This window comes from Meles meles, chromosome 13 (genome assembly GCF_922984935.1).
Source record: "Meles meles chromosome 13, mMelMel3.1 paternal haplotype, whole genome shotgun sequence".
Lineage (NCBI taxonomy): Eukaryota > Metazoa > Chordata > Mammalia > Carnivora > Mustelidae > Meles > Meles meles.
The window spans coordinates 73413909-73434532 of NC_060078.1; the positions used below are offsets into that span (position 1 = coordinate 73413909).

Genomic DNA, 20624 nt, shown 5'->3' on the forward strand with positions numbered 1-20624 from the left:
ATTTTCTTGAAAATGTCATTAATCTCCATAAATAGATAGAACTGGTTTCACATATCTTAAAAATTCCTTTTAGGACTTTGCATCCACTTCCCTCAGAAGCCAATGGCTTCTTCAAAGGAACACAGGGGAGCTTCGAAGCTATCTTTTGGGGTTCCCCGACATCCGGAACATATATAACGAGGCCTCTGCTCACCAGACACTCAACTGCTTTAAATAAAGTCTTCCAAGTTGGGAAGGAATTGGAAATAAACTGGAAATCCTCTAAGCTGATGGCTTCTAGAGTATTGTCTCAGAAGTCCTCAAAAGCCCTCAAAGAAATGCTGGGTGGTCTCTCTTGCCTACATCTTCCTATGCTCATGGTTTTTCTGATGAGCTCTGTGCTGGCGCAAATAAGCAAAGCATTTATGCTTAATACAACCCAAATGTCTTCTTCTGGGTGGTTCGCACCAGGCGATGCCTAGTCATGCCAAGAAGCCTTCTGTTTTTCTGTATTTTGTGGACATAAAAGTAATAGTGGTCAGTGAGTCACAGGATATATTTTGTTCATTACAGAAAAAAAAAAATTCTTTGTAAGCTCTTCTGTGTCAAAGATATGTCTTTTTTTACCCTACCTTCCTTACCAATTCAAACTACATTATCTCTTGTTAGACCTTGGGATGGGAACTTTGACCCACAACTGAGAGTAAGCACTTAATGTGGATGAGGTACCCCAAACCCTGAGTCCAGAGGTTAAAATGTGTCTACTAAGTAGCCAGTGAATGCCAGACGCCATGCTGGGTCCCTGACATATGGAAGGAGCAGGCGCAAGCTTTGTCCTGAAAGACACTAGAATCCAATGACCAGTGTGGAAGGAAAGATCCAAACCCAAGAGGGAAATAAATTTTGGTCTGTAAAATGCATTGCTTCAACCATTTCATTCATTCATTCATCATATATGATGAGTATTTCATCATCCTGGGCATGTGATGGCTTCCAAGCCAAAAATGCCTGGCAGCCCTGTGCCTTGGCCACTCATGGAGGATTTAATGAACACATATGCCTGGAAGGATATGGACTGAGGTATTAATAGGGATCATATCTGGGAGTAGAGTTGTAGATCCTTCCAGCTGTCTCCATTGGGTTTCTCTGTATTTTTTCAACTTTTTATAATGAGCATGGCTTAATTATTTCCATTGTTTCTCACACCTGTAATTCCATAGTTGATAAGTAACCCCTAGTAGAGACCAACTTACTTAAGAAAAGGAAAGAGGGAATGCAAATTTGGGATATTGATTCAAGGAATTTACACTCATTGGGATACAGCCACAAAAATGGTAAACAGCACTGGGGAAAGGTCTTGGCCAAGAGAACACAGGTATTCTTTAACAAAACGCTGGGATGAGTGGGCAGGCACCTGTAATATCCCCCCCGTTAAATACCATCATTGATTTTCCCAAAAGCTCTTGCCAGTTTTAAGCCACTCTGGTGACAAAAAAAAAAAAAATTTTTTTTTTGAGTCTGTGCTGTCATTCTTGGTGGGAAGTTCTTCCTGCCCGGTGACTTGTGCAGTCGCTGTGGCTGAGCCATCATGCTTCTGACAAGTGTGATTTCCCTCATCCCTCCACAGCCTTCACTACGCGTTTGTCTTCAAATGTCAGTCGTGACGGAGCCCTGCCATCGGGGCTTCTTCAGGCTCCGGGCCCCGGAACACCTGCCTTTCTTCCTGCCTGCCCCTTTTAGCCACAGACACAAATCTGCCTCACTTCTGACCTTCAAACTCACTGGTACCCTAACCGCACTGTTGCCCTGAATGCCAAGAACCCGCTTCCCATCTGGAAAGGCAGAAAACACTGTTTCTGCTAGGTCTGTGCTCCTGGAAACATCCTAGACGACCTCACTCCCTGCACATCAGGAGCAGAATTACCAAGAATATCAATGGTGAGAAGGACCCCAGTAGTTAAGGGTTTTATTTCCATTTCTGGGGAGCAGCTTTTTTTATTTCCCCAGATGGAATGACTTCCAAGTGCCCTAATTCAATGAGCTCGGGGGGACTTGCTTCCCTCTTCCATGGCCATGTTTTCTTTTTCCTTTCCTGTTGTTCTGTGTGGTTGGTCCCCCCCCCCCCTCCCCGCCGCCCTGAGATGCTTCTCAGATGCTCACACCAGAGTCTTCCTGCACTGTGGGCCTCCCTGCTTCCTGCCTCTGCCTTGGCATAGCCGTGATCCCCGGGTTTTCCTTTTTCTGCAGGTAAGTCCTATAGGGCTTAACATCAAAACCCCAGCACAGAGAGTTACTGGGTGATTTTTCCTCTCGCAGACAGTGAAAGGCTGCAGTGGAAAGAGTCCGTGAGCATCTGTATACCAGACTTCCCTCCCGTCCCGCTTTTCCCCATCTCACCAATGAGCCCTGAGTAGGCGAGGAGGCAGTCGGCGTAGTTTCCCTTCAGACAGCTGCTGGCGGACCTTGACTCGGGTTGGCAGTTGGTAAAAAAATCCGCAAGGCGAGATCTGCAATGGGGAGAAAGGGTAAGCTGTGTGTTTTGAAATACCCGAAACTTCTAGACCAATGCAACTTTTCTTTGTTCCTTCGTCAATACACCTTTTTCCGCACCAAAAGAAAAAAAAAAAAAGAAAGTGTGAGCTCTTAGGATGGGAGCACCTCCTCTTACCCAACTCCCACACACAACCGTCCCCTCCTTCCCCCAGCCCTCTGCCCACCTGTGTGTCTGCTTATTTGCAGAGAAGTCTTCAGGGCCTATAACTGGAGAAATCTAGATGCTTTGAAGTTTCCATTCAATATTTATTTCTGACAGACTTATTTGCATCTTTAGGAAATATGCTTCTCTACACACTCACCAGAGATCCACACTGGGAAAATATTTACTTTATACAGAAACATGTCCCTGGCATCCAAATAGGATCCTACAGCCCATCTGCTCCTGTAATTCCTGCTGGCTTTAAAAATACGTGTATTTGTCTTGTAAGTTATCTCTCACTCCCTAGCCCAGGGGACAGGGATTGATTCCTGCCAAGTGACACCGAGGAAGGGCTCACTGCTCCAGAACCGAAGGAGGGACAGGCGATGCTCACTTGAGGCACCGTTTCACTGTGTGACTGGGCCTTCTTGGGCAGGAGGTGTCTGTCCACAGCTGGGAAGCTGCCCAGGGGCCAGCGCAGTCCACTGGGAAGCCATGAGTGGTGGCAAAACTGCAGAGCCCCAGAGATGGAGAGGGGCCACAGACACGCTGGTCTGGGGAGGTAGAAGGCTCTTTGTGGCCAACTGGCTGTTTTTCAGTCTGAAGAGCATATTGTTGGAGAGATCCTGAATGAGAGCGGGGCCACTGCCGAGGTCATCTCAGCAGACAACAGCTCTGCTTCTGAGCAAAGAACACAATGGACTTCAAGAGAATTTAAATTATCCGGCAATTATGGGAGACAATGGGTGGTTGTCTCGGCTCTTTTCTCTTCAGCATACCCAAATTGGCAGGCTGTTTTTCCCTCCTTCCACCCCCAAAACTGTGTTTACTTAGCATACCTCGGGTTATGCGGCGGGGCAGAGCAAGGTAGTGCGTGTGGAGATCACAGAGGTTTGTAAAAGGTCTGCAGGAAGCCCATTATGTGTCCCTTTACTACAATCGTAACTAGCGGGGAGTTAAGAGGCCTAACGAAATTGTCTGAGTGCATACCACACTGCAAAGGCTGCAGGGTGTCTGTGAGGGTCTGGTCTCTCCTCGAACCCTTTTAAGCAGGGGTATCTGAGCCTCCGGAGCTGCGCCCATCTGGGCCCCGTCCATGTGTGCCTGGTCCCATCACTGTCAATCCCCAGGGCAGGTGCTACACCAAAGCTTTATTTTCTTTGCACAGCACCTGAAAGTCCTCAGAGAGGCCCCACATCCCGCTTCCCAAGCAGGGCCATGTGCTGAAGCTAAGGGTCTTGGCAAAATCCTCCAAATGAGACTTGAGTGTGAGCCCGTCTGCGTGCCTGGATCTCCCACCGTCTAAGCCTCGTTGGTGTTTTCTGACTCTAATTGAACACACGGAAGGGCATAAAACCTGGCCATTTTCTGTAGCCTGGTTAGAGGATTTATTTTTCCGAGGAAATCCCTAAAGGTGGTTCGAGCTTACTCAACTGACTCCAATGGCATCCAGCTTGGACTGAGTGTTAATTTCAGAAGAATTCTCCCGGTCATGAAAGTTAATGATCTAGTGCTGCTGGGCTTCTAACTTCGCAAAGGCCAACTGTGGTTCAGGCAGCTGGGCTTCCGGTGCTGCCCACAACCTGAGCAGCTCTCTGACCTGGCAGCCCTGCACTCCCAGCCTGTCCCCCGGAGATGGACAAAAGGTCGCTTTGTCTCCGAGTCCCTGTTTCTCATAGTCTCTCAAGCAGGCTATTAACTGAACGGCACCGCGATGCGGATTACTATCCTTTAGCGCGAGGCTAATGCCACCAGACTCATTTTGCTTAACAACCTCAGAATTGACTCACAATTGGACTCTGGAATGAAAGGCTAATTGAGTCAGTCTGCTGCACAGAGTAGAACCCTGATTGGGAGGATAAAACCAGATACATTGCTCTGAGCAGAAGCCCGGACGGGCTGGTTTGTGACAGAAGACTGTCAGCACAGACCCTGGTCCTGGGATGCACACGGCCAGAAGACTGTCAGCATAGACCCCGGTCCTGGGATGCACACGGCCAGTGGACAGAGAAGAGTTTCAAGATAATGATGAGCACAGGCAGTGTTGCCCAAACACCAACATTTGCCTGTTGCTTTTTTTTTCTCTCATTCAACCCACCAACATTTCTACTTGGAGACAGGACTGTAACTTCAGAGGACTCACATTTTACAGGTAGAAAAACTGAGGCTGGGGCGCCTGGGTGGCTCAGTGGATTAAAGCGTCTGCCTTCGGCTCAGGTCATGATCCCAGGGTCCTGGGATCGAGCCCCGCATCCGGCTCTCTGCTCGGCAGGGAGCCTGCTTCCCCTCCTCTCTCTCTGCCTGCCTCTGCCTGCTTGTGATCTCTGTCTGTCAAATAAATAAATAAAATCTTTAAAAAAAAAAAAAAGAAAAACTGAGGTTTACACAGTGTTGTGCTGGAGGCAGCCCATGCCTGGATGACTGGTCCATCCTCAGGGACCTTGTGAGTCAGTTAACACCACAGTGGTGTTTTGAGAGTAACCTCAGAGGGAGTATTTGCACCGCGGTGATCGGCAAACACGCCACATCAGGGCTCTGTGTCGTTCTTGGATAACCAGCTACTTAGTATGTATTGGCCCGACCCTGTTTGAAGACCAGCAGGAGGTATTTAGTCCTATTGATAAAGCCCATGTCATGTCTTGGGAGTGAAGTCCCAGCCCATCCACTCTGGCTTCCCCTTTAATCCCAGTCATCTCTGGGTCAAATAAAATGACCACTTACTCTCCAGTGATTAGGGCCTCTCAAAGAAAGAAGAGTCAGCCCTCAAAGACCCTTCCTTCCTAACATCTTCTCTTATGGACATGGTCCTCGGAAATCTCTTAAAGCAACATATGAAAATGGTTACAGATGGTTACATGTATCGATAAAGCCACTGAGTCCTTGTCAGTTCCATAGTTCCATGGCCTGAATGATGCATCAGGTGCCTGAGAGGCAGTAAGTTCCGTCTCTGAACTCAAATCACCCACCAAGACAAACAAGGAAACAGATTACAATAATACTGGGACCAGGCAGTATTCTTGTAGAAAGGCAGAAAGGCTGCTAATAAAATAATATCTAACATGAATGAAGTATTTAGCATATGCTAGGTATGTCTTTATATTTTTCCCTGAGAACTCTTAATAAGTTAGAGGCAATTATTTTCTTATCTGAATTTCACAAAGGAGGAAACCACAGCTTAACAAGTTTAGACTAGAGTAAATAGTGAGTAGCAGAACCAGGCTGTAAGTCCACGACTTAAGCTTTTAACACTCCTTGGCTAGAGACGTTCGTTCCAGAGAGGCCGTGATATGGGGACTGGGAGTCAGAGGACGGCTCGGGTCCATCAGGCAGAGGCGGAGGGGATATCTCAGGCAGAAGGAGGCAGCACAGGATAGAGTCAGCAAGTTCATACAACACCCGGGGTAATGATAATGGAATGTCTGGATGTGCCAGAGACCGATTAAAGAGCTTGACGTGTGTGCACACATTTAATACAGCAACCTTAGCAGGTGATACCATCAGTCCCATTTTGCAGATGAAGAAACTGAGGCAAAGAGAGTTTTTAAGTGAACTCCCTCCAGGTCATAGAGCTCTGTGGCGGAGCTGGAACACGACCACACTCAATCTGACTCCAGAGCTGGAAATCATTCGCAATCGCTACACTGAACACACGCATCACCCGGAAAATCGTTAGTTGTCCACGTGGGATGGCCAAGTCGCGGGATGCAAATGTTGAATGACAGGTGATGAGGTGGCAAGGGTTTGAAGAGCCTTGAATGACCTCAGAGTTTGGATTTTATCCTCAACCACTGGGAATCACTGAAGGTTTTTACTTTAATTTTATTTTTTAAGATTTTATTTATTTGAGAGAGAGAGTGAAAGGAAAAATGAGCAGGAAAAGAGGCAGAAGGAGAGCAAGAAGCAGGCTCCGTGCTGAGCAGGGAGCCTGACGCAGGACTCCATCGCAGGACCCTGTGATCATGACCTGAGCCCAAGGCAGACGCTTGACCAACCGAGCCACCCAGGTGCCCCTACTGAAGGTTTTTAAACAAAGGAGTAACATGATCAGATGTGCATGTTGGGAAGACTTTTGGGTCTCTCAGCTGTTCAGCAAAGATTTGCTTGAGACATATCCCATGCCCTCACTGTTCTAGCGGCAATGGGGAGGCAGGACACTGGCCAGTGGGAGACATGGTTGCTTAGGAGACTGTAGCCAGTGGGGAGCCAGCGGGGAGACCTGAAGGCCTGAAGGAGAGGAAGAAAGGAGGATGCACCCGGAGGCAGATTTTACTAGAACAGAAGTCAAGACTGTCGAAAGGATGGGCAGAATCGAGGCACAGGCAGTTCGGCACAGGGCGGGGCTGCGGGGGGACCAGCCTGCAAGGAAGATGAGGCTATACTGAGTTCAGTGCACTGTGGGAGGCAAGCGTCTCGCAGGTTCCAGCCTAAGATCTGCACCTGCCCAGTCACCAACCACGGCCTGAGAACCTGCTATGCCCTGGCCCCCAGTGTCCCCGGACAGCCCTTGCTGCACACACTTGCCCTGCCAGCCTTGGATTAAAGAGTCTCATTGTAGCCTGTTGTGGTCGCTCCCCTGCCTGGGCTGCACTGATCCAAACACAAAAGCTTAAACGTCCAGTGTGGGATTAACAAAGAAATTCCACAATTGGATCTCTTCTGGAGACATGAAATCTCCATGACTACAAGCAGTGATGAACCCGATTTTCTCTAAGAAAATGAAAAGGAAATGAATAGGCACTAATGTAGAAATGTATCTCCCTCCAAAAGAGAAAATTCCCAGCCTTAAAAAGGAGTAAAACACCGTAAATGCCAAGGTAGCCTTAGGAAACCGGCAGAAGAGAAAAACAGTGGTTTATGCAGAACACATCACACTAAGGGAAGCGTGTTGCTAACTGGAAATGGAAAAATGATTCTAATGATAAAATCTACGAGAGTCTTCTCAAACAGCAGATGGTCTTTTGACAGTGGGGGGGAAATCATTTACCTACTTTTTCTGTAACATTTTTAGGAAAATAGTGTTATAGCAGCTTAAAAAAAAAAAAATCCAGCATACTAGTAATGCCCACTTTAACTCCTCCTGGATCATCCTATTCTTTTTTTTTTTTTTCCAGGGTGAATCCCACACTTGGACATAAGCCGTGTGGTCCATGGAAATGAGCTCTGGACCAGGAATCGTGAGGTCCTGAGTGAGATCCAGGCTCTGACACGAACTACCCAGAAGTCCCACATTCGTTGCGACTACTTAGCTCTTGGATTTCCCTTCCAGTTCAGCGATAAAATCTAGGGCTGCTTGAAGATACTTGGGAAAAAAGAGTACTTGTTTTCAAAGCATTATTATTGTTCTCAGCCATGACTCTACTTTGCCATGACACATGATTTTGCGTCTAGGCATCGGGTTTGTACAGAGATCCAGATTTTTCCAGTGGACCCCCTCATCTGTCATCTAAGAAAACCGAAGGCTAAAAGGTTAAGCTCCTGCCCTGAGTCACACGGTGAGTGGTGGCGGATGGCAGGTGTCAGCCCTGGAAGGGGAAAATGCAGAGGAGGTTGGACCTCAAGTTCCCAGGGAGATGATTTAAGTCATCGAGTGTATAACGGCTCTCCACCTCCCACCATTTGGCCAGACTGTTCTTCAGAGCCTAATGCTGTTCCACTGTCTCTAGCCTAGATGAGCTCTTTGAATGGCATTCGGGAGCCCAGCAGGGGTCATGGATGCATCCAGGACCCTGTATCTGAGCCTGGCGAGTCTACCCATGCATTAGGCTTCCCTTTACCGAGAGGCTTTGGGGCCGCCACCGGTGTCCATTCAGGACTGCAGAGCTTGACTGACTGGTCCAAACCCAGAACCTTGGGAAGGGATCCCTTTATTCACCCGCTTGTGAAAGAAATGACTAGCATTTGTCTCTGACCACAGCGTGATCATCAGGGCTTTCAAGTCTCGGTTTTCAAGGCAAGCCATGTAGTCTGGAAGGATTTTCTTAATTAGAGGAAACAAAAGTCCGAGGAAACAAAGCACGCCAGTCCCTAGAGGGACACGCACCTGTCTCGAGCCCCAGCTCTCCCTTTCATCTTCTCACACCTCAGCAAACGAGTTCACTTTTCCAACTCCATTTCTTCACCTGGAAAATGGGGCAAATGCCATCCATAGTTGCTTTACGTGGCTGCTGTGAGAACTCATGGAAAGTTCTATAAAGCTCCTCACCCAGGATCCAGAATACACATTACCAAATACATTTTCATTTCTTATTCCTTCTTTTCTTTTTCTCCCCAATTTCTGGTTCATTTCAACATGAAGCCCTTGTAGCCCAGACCCACAGCAAGCTCAACACAGGGGCACATGTCTCAGCCTGCCTTCCGCCGGCCCCTTGTATCACATATGGAGGCTACGTCTGTGGAGTGACTCTGACCAAAACAAATTTCAGAAGTCTGACGCCAAGAATCCTGTGGTGTTACTTAATACCTCTCAGTCATATGAGCTCATAGAATAAAGGCATTTTTAAGAAAACGCTACTTTTCCCCTGGGGCTTAGGGGGAAAGACATATTTTTTAAATGACTAAATATCAGAGAGTTTGTTAATATTGCTAATCTCTTATGCAGAGTAAAAATAATTTGAAAAGCATGTTGCTAATATTAGCACCGGGATGACAAAGCAAGGGTTCTGGAATGGTGATTTTCTGGTACAGTGACACAAAACAGATTTTTCTCGTTCCGTTTTTAGAAAATTACCTTAGCCCTTCTTCCCCGGCAGCCTACCGAGAGCACATCTGCAAAGCATCCTCTCGCAGATCAGAGCCTATATTCAAGACATTCTGCAGAGGTGTTTTCTTGCCTCGCTGTTCCCCACTTTGTGGGTGCATGCGGGCTTCCGGGGGGGGGGGCAAGAACCCAGCATGTTCTCTGGGGCACAGTCTGCAGAGCTGGGGGGATGCGCAGGTTGCCCTTCAGAAAGCCAGGGTCTTCCCCAGGCCTGTGAGTGAGTGTGGCTTCCCTGGGGCAATTTTGGGGCAGGTTCATACCCCCAGACACACATACCCGCAGCTCTGCACACCTTAAGTTTCTCAGCCCCCTAATGTGGGTTTCCACCCTGGTGGGATGATTAAAGCCCAACCAGTTAATGGACTTTTCATTGACTTAGCCAAACTGCAACCCCCTGTTTTCAGGAAAGTACTGTGAGGTCCAAGAAACTTTGCCTACCGTCTGTTTCCTAGCACAATACGGCCCTCGCAGCCAAGAAGAGGTTTGCCCTGTTCCTCCCAAATCCCTGCTCAGCTTCTTCGTGATACTTGGGAGGCTACAACCCATTTAACCCATTTAACCCATTTGATACTTGGGAGGCTACAACCCATTTAATACATGCCGCTGTCCTCACTTGCCCTGGGAAACCCTGATCACAGCTGCTCGTCCAGCTCCTTGGTAGCTCTTGGCCCAGCATGAGGGTCACAGGAGGCTATGATCACCACCTTCAGGGCTCGACCCCTGGTGCGGTGACAAAGCCCTACCAAGGAAGGACTTCGGGACGTGCCAATGTCACCCAGGGCTTTAGTCCCTGTGTCCTGCTTGGGGGTTCTCTCCAGGGTGAGGATTCCGGGCAAGCACACTGCAGGGGCAGAGATGCTGTGTTTCCTTAGCCTTTCCAAGGACGTGAAACAGAGGCAGCCCCCTGAAGGGCGTCCAGGTCGGCATCTGATCGATCTCGGCATCCCTCATGAAGCCGCCTTGCGTGAGCACTGACAGCTGTCAATCAACAGCTGCAGAGGGGCTGACAGGGTTTGACAGCTAATCTCTACGTGGAAAACCTGAAAAGCAAGCTATGGCAGTTGGCAAGGCAATCCATTCCAACGGTGAAGGGGTTCTTGGCAGCCTTGGGTCGGATGCCCCAGAGATGCCCTCGGGCCAGTACTCCTCCTTTCACCCCCCTCACCAATCTCTCCACGGACTCACGGATGGTCATAGTATAAGCAGACTGTAAGTCCCCCTCGGGCACAAAGACCCTGCCAACAGTCCTACGCTGGCTACACGGCCGAGGCAAATCAAGTTGTTCTGTATTATCCACGCTACAAGATGTCCTCCGGTGCAGAAAACTCCACTTGGACGGTGCTGGTTTTTATGGGAAGCAATGGAAGGAAACGAGAAATTTGAGGTTTTCTGGATGATTAAACTATCATAAAGCATTCAGATATCTACTAACGGTCTGTGACACATCAGCCAAAACTCTTTGAGAGTCCATCTTATCCAATCAGTCTTTCATAGTTCTGCACGGAATCGTCATCAGTGTTGTGGCTTTGGGCCACAAGGAGAAACAGAAATCTAGATGCTCGACCAATCTTTCATCAGTACAGCCTCTCCTTAAAACTCTAGACCAACATGGGATGAATTTACTTCGTTAAACTCTGCAGGCCCCTCCGTCTTCAGGAGTGAATTATAGCAGTTGCCTTACATTCAACCTGGGAACCTGAGAAGCCCCAAGTCAACTGCTCAGGCACCCCTGGGGCAGCAAAGGTCACCCACCATGGTTTCACTGAATTATTTATGCCCACTCTCACTTCAGAAAGAATTTCAAGATGCCTTCAGATGTAGCTTTGATGCAACAGAAGAAATGTAAACGGAATGAAGGTCTTTGGGGCTCCTGAAAAATCAGACAGAGGGAGTAGTACTATTACTACAAAATGCACACATACCCTTGGCTGGATGAAGTTACATACTTGGCTCCATGATTTCTAGCAATGACCAGGGACTAATCTGTTTGGCAATTCATGATATAGCAAATATTAAAAACATACCTCAGCAGGAAAACTACTGTGGACAGAAGAAGATGTCTACACTTTAATCTCTGGAACCATGGACAGTGTGAACCTGTTACCGGACATGGTGATGAAAAGGCCTTGGAATGTGTGATTATAGTTTTAGATCTTGAGGTGAGCAGATTCTCCTGGATCACCCGGTGGGCTCAACATAATCATAAGATCTTTACAAGTATAAGAAGGCGGCAGATGAGGAGGTCAGATGCCATGTGCAAAAGGCTGGACTAGCTTTTACTGATTTTGAAGACAGGGCCACGAGACAAAGAATGCGTGTGGGCAAAAGTCAAGGAAAAGGATTTGCCCCTAGAGCCTCCAAAAGGAACTCAGTCCTGCGGGCGCTTGGATTTCATCGCCACGAGACCTGTGTATGACTTCTGATGTATGTCTAGAAACATAAGAGAATCAATTTGTGTTAAAGCTACCATGTTTGCGGCAATCTGCCGTAAGAGCAACAGAAAACAAAAACTCTTCTAAAAGTCAGTGTAGAGTAGAGGTTTTGAATACAGAATTTGAAAATGGACCAGGTCTTCAGTTTGAATTCAACCACTTGCTAAACATGGCATTTGGGGTGAATACCTTAACTTCTCTGAAGCTTGATTACTCCCGTTGAATGACAGTAAAGCCCTCACAGTGGTCCTGGAAGATGAGCGTGCCAGGTACCGAGCCCCTGTGTATGAACTCCAGTTTCCTGGAGGAGGATAGGATTCATCAGTGAGTGTGGTGTCTTCTGTTTTGCTCGGAACCAGCCCAGGAGGTCCACACTGCCCTTGAGACCTCTATGAAGCCTTAGGGTAGAGACAGTCACAGTGATCTTTTTCTTCAAATTCTTCTGCTAATAATTTGGTGTATGAAATGCTTCCTCCTGAGATCACTAATCTACGTGTCCAAGGTCTATATGTGCTCAAATAACATCAGGCTTAATCCCACTGTTGTGACCAAAGAGCAATGTCTTCTGTGAGTCCTCCGCATCTTCTAGCAGAGGAATATGTTTTATAGGCCAATGGAATCACACTCAGAAACAGGTCAGGGCAATTCCACAGGTCACTACATGTGTTCCCCAGATGTGGTCCTCTACTGAGCTGACTGGCATCAGGCCGGTATACATTTAAGGAGGTGCTGTCTGACCCTTTGGAAAGAAGTGTTGCATCATGTAATGCTTAGAGCCAGAGAAACTGAACTCTAATTACTTTAGAGAAACATGAGTAAATTCTAGAAATTATCCCAAATGCTGCCTGGCCTCCTTCAGTCAAACCTTGCTTCTTTGGGGGTTCCCAGAAGATGAAAAAAATCGAAATTACACAGGCTCTCTTGACTTCAATAATTTGCAATATTCCTCCCTTTGCCCTTACCCCCAAAGGACAAGCGCTAAACACCTCTGTGGTACCTGAGCCCCAAGCTCAGCAGAATGTTAATCTACTTTCCGCACATTAAGAGAGCCCAGCTTCTGCCTGCCCTGGGAGGGGGCGGAGGAAGAAGGTAAACGGATGTCTGAATGGCTAACAGCCTACACTTGCACAAACAGACTTTAAGCAGAAACATATGAAAATCAGATTCCCTATTAATCTTTAATAGGGTTGCAGACTTCCTAAGGAAAATTATGTTCAATAGTAAATATACACTAGGTCGTTTTTCTTCCAGGCAAGTTGTTTTAAGGTCAACAGAGACTTTGAGCTCGGCAAACAACTAGTCCCTAGTATCTTCCTTTCCGGATGGGCCAATGCTCAGGAGACAGGGAATTGTGGTGTTACACGTCAAAAGAATAAATCACTTATTCTATTGCCATCAGGTAACGCCCCCTTTTCCAGAGTATCCAAAACTCTCCGTGGTAATCCATTCTCACACTGAACGTCCTCTTGTCAACAGCAGCCCCTACCCCACACCTCAGCCCCATTTTCCACATTTTCCCCAACGTTCTCTGCTGAATTTAAAACATTTCCCCCTTTATTCTTTAGGGCTGAGGAGCTGGTTTCTATGGTCCACATCAGTCGTTTTCTAGGGCACCGTCCCCTCAACCAGTCTACCCAACCAGGTGAGTTTTGGGCTTCCTGTAACCCAGGCACAGTGCACTCGGGGGTCTCCTGGGAGCCTCCCTCAACTGCTTGTCCTTAGAGCCAGTCACTGTGGGCAACGCTTTGTAGGCCTGTGCCCATGAACACACAACAGCCTGATCACTGGGTCAGCCCTCCTTTACAGTGGAAGACACTGGGGTCCAGAAAGGTCAACACCCAGCCAAAGTCATGGAGCCGGTAAGAGTGAGAGCCAAATTTTCAAAAGAAAACCATAGGTTCTCCAGTTCCTACCCACCCCCACAACACGGACAGGAAAATGAATGCTCAATTTCTAAATTTTAGTCTTGGGCTTCTGATGCCATTTTGATGAGAATTGTGTGCTTGAGAAGCTGAAACCTGATTTAAGTGGATGTAAGTGATATTTACTGGGTCCAATAAAGTGTAATGACAGAATGAGTGGGCATCCTTTCAGTTTAATCGTGTTTGCAGTTTAAATACATAAAAAAGTAATATCTGTTGTTACCGTTCAGTAAGGCCGAATGCAATCCCATGATACGGCTGTGTGAAGAAGCAAGCCCCTTGGTCCATGACTTCCCCCACTGAGCACCCCTTCCCCACCCCTGGCTGTGGATACAGTCCCCCCAGAGGGTGCTACGGAAGTCAAGAAGTGAGGGGTATAAGACAGGCCCACAGGGAGAAGTCAGCAGCCTCCCCAACAAGCCCTCTCTGGACTGCAGAGAACACTCTTGAGGCCAGAGACAGGAGGCATCTGGCCAGGCTGGGGCCATCTCCCTGGGTGCCTTCCCGGAAGAGGAGACACATATGTGGACCCTTCCCAGAGCTCGTGAGTGTGGGGCATCATGGGAAAAGCCAGAAGTCCCAAAGTCGGCCCACAGGTTCAAAGCTCCGTGGTCCCTGCTGCTGCGTTTCATCTCTGCACCCCCCCACATGGGGAGGACCGAGGTCCAGGACCCACTGCCTGGCACAGGAAAGGGTTGGCTAGGAATGTTACTGTGACTCACTCAAGGGGGTCCGGTGCTGGCTCTTTCTCTCCCCTCCCCCCCAACCCCTGAGTCCTGCGAGGCAGGGAATGGAGCAGGTGTCTCTCCTCCTTCACACGAAAGAGAGGGTATACCCTGGTGGATTATCAGGAGCCTAGTCAGGGAGGGCCAGACCCCGCATGGAAACAGGGCTTCAGCTGGGCCATGAAGCCCCCGAGGCACCCCTGCCCCAAGTGGACAAGGAACACTTAGTCTAGCTCCCTTGAGGGGCGCTCTCCCATGTGGGCTGGAACAGAATCCAGCAGACAGGCAGTGTTTGCTGGTATCTCTTGTACACCCAGAAAGCTCCCCTTCTGCTTTCTCTGAGCCCGGGGACGCTGGGGTGCAGCCTGAGGGCTTCAGGGTTGACACCTAAGGCCGTATCAGCATGCAGGCACCCAGAGCCAAGACGGCTCACCTTCAGCTTGGTAGTCCAGTGCCTGGCCCAGACTGCAGATGGCTCCCACAAGGCACTAACCTTCCAATGACCAGACATTATACACCGTCAGTGCAAGACACTGGGTATGAGGCGGTGGCCATGGTGAGACAGGGTCAAGGACAGAGACCAGGTTCCTTAGGGATATGGCGTCTGGCCTCCCACCACCAATATCCTCCACTGGTCCTCTCTTACGATCAGCAGCGAGCTAGCGTGAGACCACGCTGTGCACTGTCCAGGCCTAGGTTCAAGGAGACCTTGGCCCATGGAATCATAGCACTTTGGCAGGTCAAAGCCCCGCGTGTGTTTGAGTAGTCTGCGTTACAGCGCGTCACGGGCGGTGCTGGCCACTCCCACTTCCTCCTGACGACCGCAGATGCTTCCACTCGGCACAAGTGACCAGAGCAAAGCAAAGCGTGTATGTCAGCATTCCTCATTGGAATGGCTCAGGTCAAAGATTGCTCCAAAGGTCATTCTGGAAGGAGGATTTCTTTTCAAATAATTACCTCAAAACCCTCTGTTTTACTTCGTCTTTTCCAGGCATAACTCAGCCAAATGAATTCCAATCTCTGGCCAAGCTCCGACTACGGAACAAACTGTCTGTGTCCTCCCTGCAAAGAAGACAAGCTCCCGCCTGGCAGTCCTGCTGCTCAGGCGCCAACTTACTAGACACACGGTAGCCATTTCTCAGGAGCCTTGGCTTCTAAGACCCTAGTCTGGGGTGGGGGGTGGGGGGTGGGTATCAGAGCCTTTCACAGCGGATCCCCGCAGCCTTCCAATTAGAGCCGGACATCAGTGCAGCACAGAATCTTTTTTTTTTTTTTAAGATTTTATTTATTTATCTGACAGACAGATCAGAAGTAGACAGAGAGGCCGGCAGAGAGAGAGGAGGAAGCAGCTCCCCGCGGAGCAGAGAGCCCGATGCGGGGCTTGATCCCAGGACCCTGGGATCATGACCTGAGCTGAAGGCAGAGGCTTTAACCCACTGAGCCACCCAGGCTCCCCAACAGCACGGAATCTTTGAACTGTTGTCCTCATTCTGCCGCTACCACCATGGGGCTGACAGCCCACACCGCAGCCACAACATTCTGTCCTCTCCTATGCCCCCTCCTCACTGCCCCACAAGTCCAGTCTGGCTACTGCTCCTTCTCAGCCCCATTTTGCAGACTCCTCTGAGAGCAGAGCAAGACCCATCAAGCCAGCGTCACTGGGTCCACATTCTCATGGCTCCCTGGCCAAGTGTGGACTCCAGCAGCATCACTGGGAATGCTCTAGAAATGCAAGTTATCAAACCCATCCTAGACTTCACGAGTCAGGAAGTGATCCCGAAGCAGGCTAATGTTGGAGAGCCTCTGCTACAGAACAACGGAACCTGGGCGAAGTCCCTGAGCCCAGCTCTCTTCCCTCCGCCGGGCACGTTCACACGGTTCAGATGGCTCACCTGTCTCCGACTCTCTGGGTCCCTCAAAGCATCCGGCACTGCGGTCCTGCTGAGCCACTGAATGAACCAACCACCAGCCAGTATGCGAAGCAAAAAAGCACATTTTCTCAAGCCATATACCTAATTTTTAGCTAAAAATGTTTTAACCTGAATTTTTGAACCCAGGACATGGAAGAGGTATTTGCCCTTTTTGCTTTTGTCTATTTCCAGAGAGAGGTTTTCCAGCAGGACAGTGTCAAGATCCTACGCTGGGGTCAATATCCTTGCACAGAGGGCATTCTCTCTCCCCAGACCTCCGTCCCAGCAAGTTCAAAGCTGTCCGATGGAACCTGCCAACTCTCCAGTAGGAATTTCAACTGCTGAGGACTCACAACAAACCCTCCAACTTCCAGGGTCCTGCCATTTGTAACTCGAAGGGTTTTCCCAGGTCCAACACCAGTATAATCCCGTAGCTCCCGCCATGGCAAATGATCACGTGGGATGGCTCCCATCAAGGTGTATCACCCCACCCAGCACACCAAGGAGCAGAGGCTTGCCTGCGGCATGAGCTCCTACCCACAAGAAGAGTACCACTGAGTATTCCGGACACAGATGCATTTTACACGTCAGCCTAGAGTTCTGCCTCACTGAGCAGAACGTGACACTCAACTCCTCTGGCATGCTAGAACAGAGAAGGAAAGGCCGTCCTTGAAGGTGCTGCCCACCAGGAGGGCCTCTCTCGGAGTGAGAGACCCGGAGGGGCCAGGCATGCCAGCCTGCCACACAGCCCTGGGGGTGACGGCTGATGGGAATCAGCAGTTCTGTGGGGATCAGCATAAATTGCATAAATTCCACCTGGCGCTCGCCTCCCACTCTCCCCACTCCCCCAACCTCACCATTCTGACCTGCCAGAGCTGACCAGGTTGGGAACACACTCAGGATGTCCTAGTTCAAGAATGCCATGGGAATGTGTGTGCCCACACACGTCTTCCAGCCCGAGACCATTCTGGTCCTTCTAGTGCAGCAGTTGTCACGGGAGGCCCAGGGACCCTGGCAATCTCGGCCTTTAGGGTCCCTTTTAGGGTCCATGAGGTCAAAGCTGTTTCCTCCCCATACTAAGTTCTGATTTACCTTTCTGTCTCCCATGTTCTCACTAGGGGATCCTGTTTTTCCAGAAGCCACCCGATGTGGGATGCGGTAACAAACTGAAAGCCTAAGCAGGTAGAAGACCCCGGGTGTCTTACGGGCAGACACTAGACTGGAAAAGTAGAAAACAATGCCATACTTCGCCCTACATTTTTGTTTTGTAAATATAGTGATTTTCAATAAAAATATGTTCTGCTATTTTGAGTAACATGTAATGGGCTCCTTGGTGTTATTTTTTCCCTTGATGTTATTTTGAAATGAAGTACTAAATATGTAACCCTTTCTTCACCTTTGATTCTCAATATCGTGTCAGTTAGATTTGTCCCCTGCCCCCAACAAAAACCCCTTGGGATTCTCAGTACTTTTAAGAGTGCAAAGGAGTCCCGAAACCAAAACTTAGAAAGCCACTGTTGGAACGAGAAGTGAAATATGTTTTGTGAGGGGCACCTGAGCCCTATCTGGATGAGATCCAAAGGTCTCTTGTCTAAAATTTTTGTTCTAAGAGGAATCGATTGTGAAAACAAGAGTCCCCTCAGGCATCCAACTCCACACACGCTGAGCGTCTCAGGAAAAATTCTGTGGGCCGTTTGCAAGAGGCACCCACTTCGCCCCAGAACCTGGGCTCTGTCGCCCACAGGCCCTCTGGGCTCTCGCCCTCTGCCTCCACCTGGGGGACCTCCTCATCCATGAGACAGGGTAGGAGCTCGTGACAGCCCCGCTTCAGGGGATGCGTGAAGGGCTGGGTACAGGGCCTGGCACACCATAAATGTCACACAAATGACACTCTCCTCATCATCCTCTTTATCACCATCACCGTCATCCATGCCTTCCTGTCACGCTGTCCCTGGCTCTGCAGATTCTGGGCTCCTGAGTCCTGCACCACGAGCCACTCTGCCCCCGGCTGCGGCTTTGCCTCCTAACAGGCTGATGGGATGATGCACAGCACAGAACCAGCCAGAGGACAGGAGGGACCGGTCTCAGTGGCACTGAGTCAGTCACCGCCCTCTGCGGCAGCGCTCACACCACTGACTCAGACCCAAGCCCCTCTGAGAACCCTTTATTCACGGTTACTCCGGGTCACTGAAGCAGCACGTGCCCCGAGAGGCTGCCAGGGGTCCCCCCACTGCCTATTCAGTTTCAACAATAGTGAATTTAGCACATCGGGCTGAACAATCTCGTGGCCACCTCCGTTCGTGTCTTACTGGGTTATCTTTGCGTGCCAATAATTGTCCATTCGCGACAGGAATGTTCTCGAGATGACACATGCTCCAAAGACCTCTGGACTTGGTCCGCCCCCGCCTCTGGCCCCCACTTTTCCCGAACGGTGCAACACTGGAAAGAGGGTGACGTGTAAAGCTTAGCAACATGGTCTCACATAACGGCGTTGACATTTCCATGCGCTGCTTAATGCTGTGGGTGCACAGAAGTGTAAAGCAAAGGATCTACCCCCTCCACCCACCAAGCCTACTTTAAAGGTCTCTGCCTTTAAAGGGGAAGGGTATGTTACATCAGGGATTTAAGCTTCTTTATCCTCTAGGATAACAGCTTACAGAAAGAGTGACGGACATAATTTATTGAGTGTTTGCGGTGTTAGGTAGCAGGCACGGTGTTGATGCATTTGCGTAGATTTCTCCCTTAGTCCCTAGAGCTGCCCTGGGAAGAATGGAATCCCCACCTTCCTCTACAAATGCCAGACTGAGGCCTCCAGCCACCCGCTTCCTAGAACCAGCACGACCAGGATGCCCACTCAAGCCCACCTCACTCACCAACAACACTGACAACCACAGGGGAAGGAGAAGAAAAGTCCCAACTCCAGCCTGGAGTGGAACTTTGCACAAATTCTTGTTCTCCTTGGATGCGAAATTTTCTGCATAATTAATTGCTTTTGGAAATTACAGAGCAATTTCCCATTCACTGAATTGGAAATACTCCATAGAAATGTAAATGCCAACGTGACTGCGGGATACCTAACTAGGGGTAATGCCTGAGTGGGGGTCTGGGGCCTCCTGGGTGGAGCCAGACTGGCTGTGAGAGCCAGGCCCAAGCCCTACACAAGAGCCAGCCCACAAATGAAGGGGCAGATCTCCTCCTACAAAAATGAGGTTGCTCTGGGCCATGGGCCATGGGTACTTCCCAATCTTGTCTCCAGTGAAGGGCAAGGATGGAGAGGGAAAAGTCAGCTTCTTGGGGCCAGCATGCTGGTTAGCATGGGATGCCACTGACCCCCAAAAGCTATTGGTCTGGATGAGAGGGCTGCCCCTCAGGAATACTGAGGTCCCCCCTTTTCCCATTCTTTGCCCAGTGGATAAAAGTCATTTACAAAAGGAGCTGTAGGAAATGGAAGCAACACCTTCCTTTGGAATTAAAAACAAGAAGACATCATATGTGGTTGGGATTAGGATGACTTGAGGAGGAAGCCAGTTTATTTGTCAGTGAACTTTGGTCTTAGCATGTGACACGGCAGGTGGGCAGAGCAGCAACCTGCGCAGAGGAGCAGGGGATCAGCTGGGTCTCTCTCCGCGGCCAGAAGTCTTGGACAAGGCGTCGGCCATCTTGGGCCCCCCACTTCAGCACTTCCAGGAATGAGTCCACATCTCTCATCCACCCTGCCCTTTTGCCCATGCTGTGGTCAAGATGCAATTCACAAAACGGAGGTTTTCCTCTGATTAATGACATGGCCTCAGGGCAGGGAGAAGGTAGGAGGGCAAACACCAGGATGACCCCAAGCTGGTGACATAACCGTGGATTATTTAGAGCTTGTTGTCACTCTGTGACAGCAAAGAATTCATCTCCCATGAGATACACAGCCAGCTCCCTGATTTCTGCTGCCTTGAGGTACGTGAGGGTTGAGGACACTGAACTCCCATGACAGCCGGCAGGGAGTTATGGAGCCCAACCAGGTAAGCGGGAGCTGCTGAGTGACGGGCACATGACTTCCATGTCCAGAACCCTTGAGGTCAAATAGACTGTGCTCAGTAAATGTGCCCTAGTGAATGACTGAGTTAATAATAATAATAATAATAATCAGAATAAACCAGTGTGGTGCGAGAGGATTTTTTCTTATTTGTAGAAACAGTTCTTATCATCACCAAGCTGT

The 20624-nt window shown here is 49.2% G+C and overlaps 1 protein-coding gene across 5 annotated transcripts in view; it reads right to left on the bottom strand.

Moving 5' to 3' along the window:
- Positions 1-20624, bottom strand: part of GFRA1 (GDNF family receptor alpha 1) — a 210783-nt gene that overhangs the window by 37547 nt on the left and 152612 nt on the right. For all 5 annotated transcript variants that reach the window (XM_046027298.1, XM_046027296.1, XM_046027299.1 and 2 more), the window contains one exon: positions 2377-2486. In XM_046027298.1, the coding sequence (XP_045883254.1) occupies positions 2377-2486 (110 nt within the window). The remainder of the gene's footprint in view (positions 1-2376; positions 2487-20624) is intronic.